At 37.1% G+C, this 3,288-nt stretch overlaps 1 protein-coding gene across 1 annotated transcript; it reads left to right on the top strand.

Annotated features, from left to right (window-relative positions):
* Positions 1-309: 309 nt before the first annotated feature.
* Positions 310-3,070, top strand: LOC137807554 (beta-1,4-N-acetylglucosaminyltransferase family protein). The gene is made up of 2 exons (XM_068608240.2): positions 310-546; positions 1,564-3,070. The coding sequence occupies exon 2, from the start codon at positions 1,622-1,624 to the stop codon at positions 2,732-2,734; it is 1,113 nt and encodes a 370-aa protein (XP_068464341.1). The 5' UTR covers positions 310-546; positions 1,564-1,621; the 3' UTR covers positions 2,735-3,070.
* Positions 3,071-3,288: the final 218 nt, after the last annotated feature.

Raw genomic sequence — 3,288 nt, 5'->3', positions numbered from 1 at the left:
GCCATTTTAGAGAAATATCCAACTAGCTTCATAATTTCTCATCCTAATTAATAAATGTCATTTTCCATTTAAGTAACCCAACTCTCGTTAAAAACCACTTAATATACCGAGTTTGAATATGAAAGATATTTTTAGATGCGGATAATAAAATTAAATCTGTTATTTGAATAAATAAATAAAAAATATATGTTTTTTGGTGTTAGAATCTTGCAATAATTAGTAGAAGATGAAGGTGTTAATGTATGTATGATGGTGATAGTGACGGTTAAGAAGGTTTAGGTAACCCATAATATAGTATTTTGTCTTTTTGTGGTAGCTTCACTTCCTCTCTGCCTCTTTCTCTCATTCTCTCATTCTCAGTCGCCAGAGTCCAATTTGATGAGAAAAGTATCGAATTGGTAGCTAGGATTGGGATATTAGGAATACCTATTTTCGCTCTTATCCTTTCCCCTTCTGTCGCACACTTCCCTACCTTTCGATGGATTCTCCCCATCCATTTCCACCCTCTGTTCCTATCTCTTTCTTACCTTCTACAACTTCTCTAAGGTACTCTTAAATTCCTCTTCCTCCTTCTTCTTCTTCATGCATTTATCACACTTCTTATTCTTGTTTCTCGTCTTTTTTTTCTTTACAATTCTGTGTTTTATTTGCATCAGTTTTTCATTGCGATGTGGGGGTAAAATGTCTTCTTCACAATTCCCACATGCCCATTTTTTTTCTCGTCTTTCTCAAATTTAGGTTTGCCAAGATAAGGTAGTTTTCCTTTCAATTCTTAGAAGGGTGAATGATTTATTTGCCTTTTGGTTCGGGGGAATCGATTCAATTGATTCCTTCTAGATTTTCACCCAACAGTTTGATTCCATGTTTCTGATTCCGTTCCTTTATGATTTATTACCTGGCTTCAGGAGCGGATTATTTTAATTGCTGTTTAAAAGTTAAAATCATCACTTGTAAAGGAATGTCATGATAAACCATAAAAGTTTGAAATATTTGGGATAGATAGGTTTAATTAGTTTCATCATTTATTAGGATTGATGAGATAAAGGAAGAGTTCGGGCATTTGTTTCAATTTTGGCCGCTTTGTTGTGTTAACTTTCTTGCCAAACTTCCTGTTTATAAACTGTTTTCTAAAAGTCACAAACTAGTTGGTATCCATTCTGAGATTTCTTTTTTTTTATGATAAATGTCTACACTTTTCTTCTTAAGGAAGCATACCGAATGTTTGTTCATGTCTTGTTGGTGTCTATTCAAATGAGACTTCAGTGTGAAACTACTTAACTGCTTGGAAATTTTGGTATCTCCCGTTAACAACAGCTACAATATCTTTTTTGGAAAATCCGGTTTAGCTTGAATTGTAGCTTTTGCTATATTTTAGCGTGCACTGTTTATGCTAAGAAATTCACTTTCCTTGGTATAAATTTCGAGACTTTTCATAATTTTTATGAGGACTTATGCTGCACTCTTTTCTTAACCTTAGTATTCATTCATCTCATGAATGAATCTCAGTAGAATATGATCACTTTTGGTTGTTGTTTCTGATCCCTTACGTTGAAATTGCTGCAGGTGAAAATGATATCTCTGAATGTGATTATCAAACTGGGGAAATCAATTAAAATATTCAATGTTTCCCCTTCAAGTTCAAGGCTTGGCTCCTCGACCACGCCTCGTTTCTAGGAGAAAACCTCCCTTGTTCTTTTGTTTGTTACTTCTATTACTGGTGCCAATTTTTCTGTTAGGAATTTTTGTCCATGGCCAGAAGATTTCTTACTTCTTCCGACCTCTTTGGGACAATCCCCCTGCCCCCTTCAAACGTATACCTCACTATTATGCAGAAAATGTCTCTATGGACCACCTTTGCAGTCTTCATGGTTGGTCCCTTCGCTCTGAGCCTCGCCGCATTTTTGATGCTGTTATTTTCAGCAATGAGTTAGACCTGCTAGAGATCAGATGGCATGAACTTTTTCCATATGTATCAAAATTTGTGATCCTTGAGTCCAACACCACTTTTACAGGCATTCCAAAAAGACTCTTCTTTGCCTCTAATCTTTCAAGATTTGGCTTTGCCATGCACAAGACTGTCCATGACATTTATCCTGGCAGAGTTGCGGACCCTGGATCATATGAGGACCCATTTATGCTTGAATCAAGACAACGTGGGGCGATGAATTCATTGTTACGCCGTGCAGGCATTTCCTACGGTGATATTCTTCTCATGTCAGATACAGATGAGATACCAAGTCCTCATACTTTGAAGCTACTTCAATGGTGTGAAGGGATTCCTCCCGTAATGCATCTTGAGCTGAGGCATTACATGTACTCATTTGAGTTCCCTGTGGACTACAGCAGCTGGCGTGCCACTGCCCACATCTTTGGTCCCCGGACACAATACCGTCACTCACGCCTGACAGACTTAATCTTCTCCGATGCAGGATGGCACTGCAGCTTCTGCTTTCGGTATATTTCAGAGTTTGTGTTCAAGATGACTGCCTATAGCCATGCAGACCGTGTGAAACGGAAGTCTTTCTTAAGTCATTCAAGAATTCAGAACAATATTTGCAAGGGAGATGACCTTTTTGATATGCTCCCTGAGGAATACTCTTTCCAGGAGTTGATTAAAAAGATGGGGTCTATACCCCGTTCAGCTTCTGCGGTTCATCTTCCTGCATACTTGATAGAGAATGCAGATAAATTTAAGTTCCTTCTTCCCGGAGGTTGCTTAAGACCACCAGAATAAAGGCTCCTTTTATCAAAGTAACATGCACAAAGATTTAAATTTGGTAGGATACCTTACACAAATATTTAAATTTGGTAGGATACCTTACACAGCACCAAGACTCTTACTTTTATCATTGTTCTTGAAAATGAAGCAGCATTGGAGAAACAGACGATAACAGTCAGTACACATTTTGTTGCTGTAGAAACTCATCTCGCTCGTGTACCTTTTTTGTACCGCAGAAAATGCCTGTGTTAAGTACAGGAGAGAACTAGGAACTCGGTTAAAAGTACAGAGAGCTTCAACCAAACATAAATGGTGATAAAAGGAAAATAATACTTTTGTGATGTTCTTGCATGTGTTTCCTTATTCAAGCGGTTTTCTTGATGAATTGAACGTAAATAAATTTCATAAGTCATTACTTCTGAGAGGGTAACTAAAGAAAACGTTTGTTTTTTCTGTTTTTCCATACTGATACATCAACGTATCACCGAGGATACAGTTATTGATTGCAACTTATACTTCGTTTTTTTCTAAAAATAGTTGCTAATTATGATATTGTGAAAGTGACGAAT

The sequence above is a fragment of the Phaseolus vulgaris genome, chromosome 3 (assembly GCF_051622355.1).
Source record: "Phaseolus vulgaris cultivar YP4 chromosome 3, ASM5162235v1, whole genome shotgun sequence".
Lineage (NCBI taxonomy): Eukaryota > Viridiplantae > Streptophyta > Magnoliopsida > Fabales > Fabaceae > Phaseolus > Phaseolus vulgaris.
This window is presented reverse-complemented; position numbering and strand designations above follow the sequence as displayed.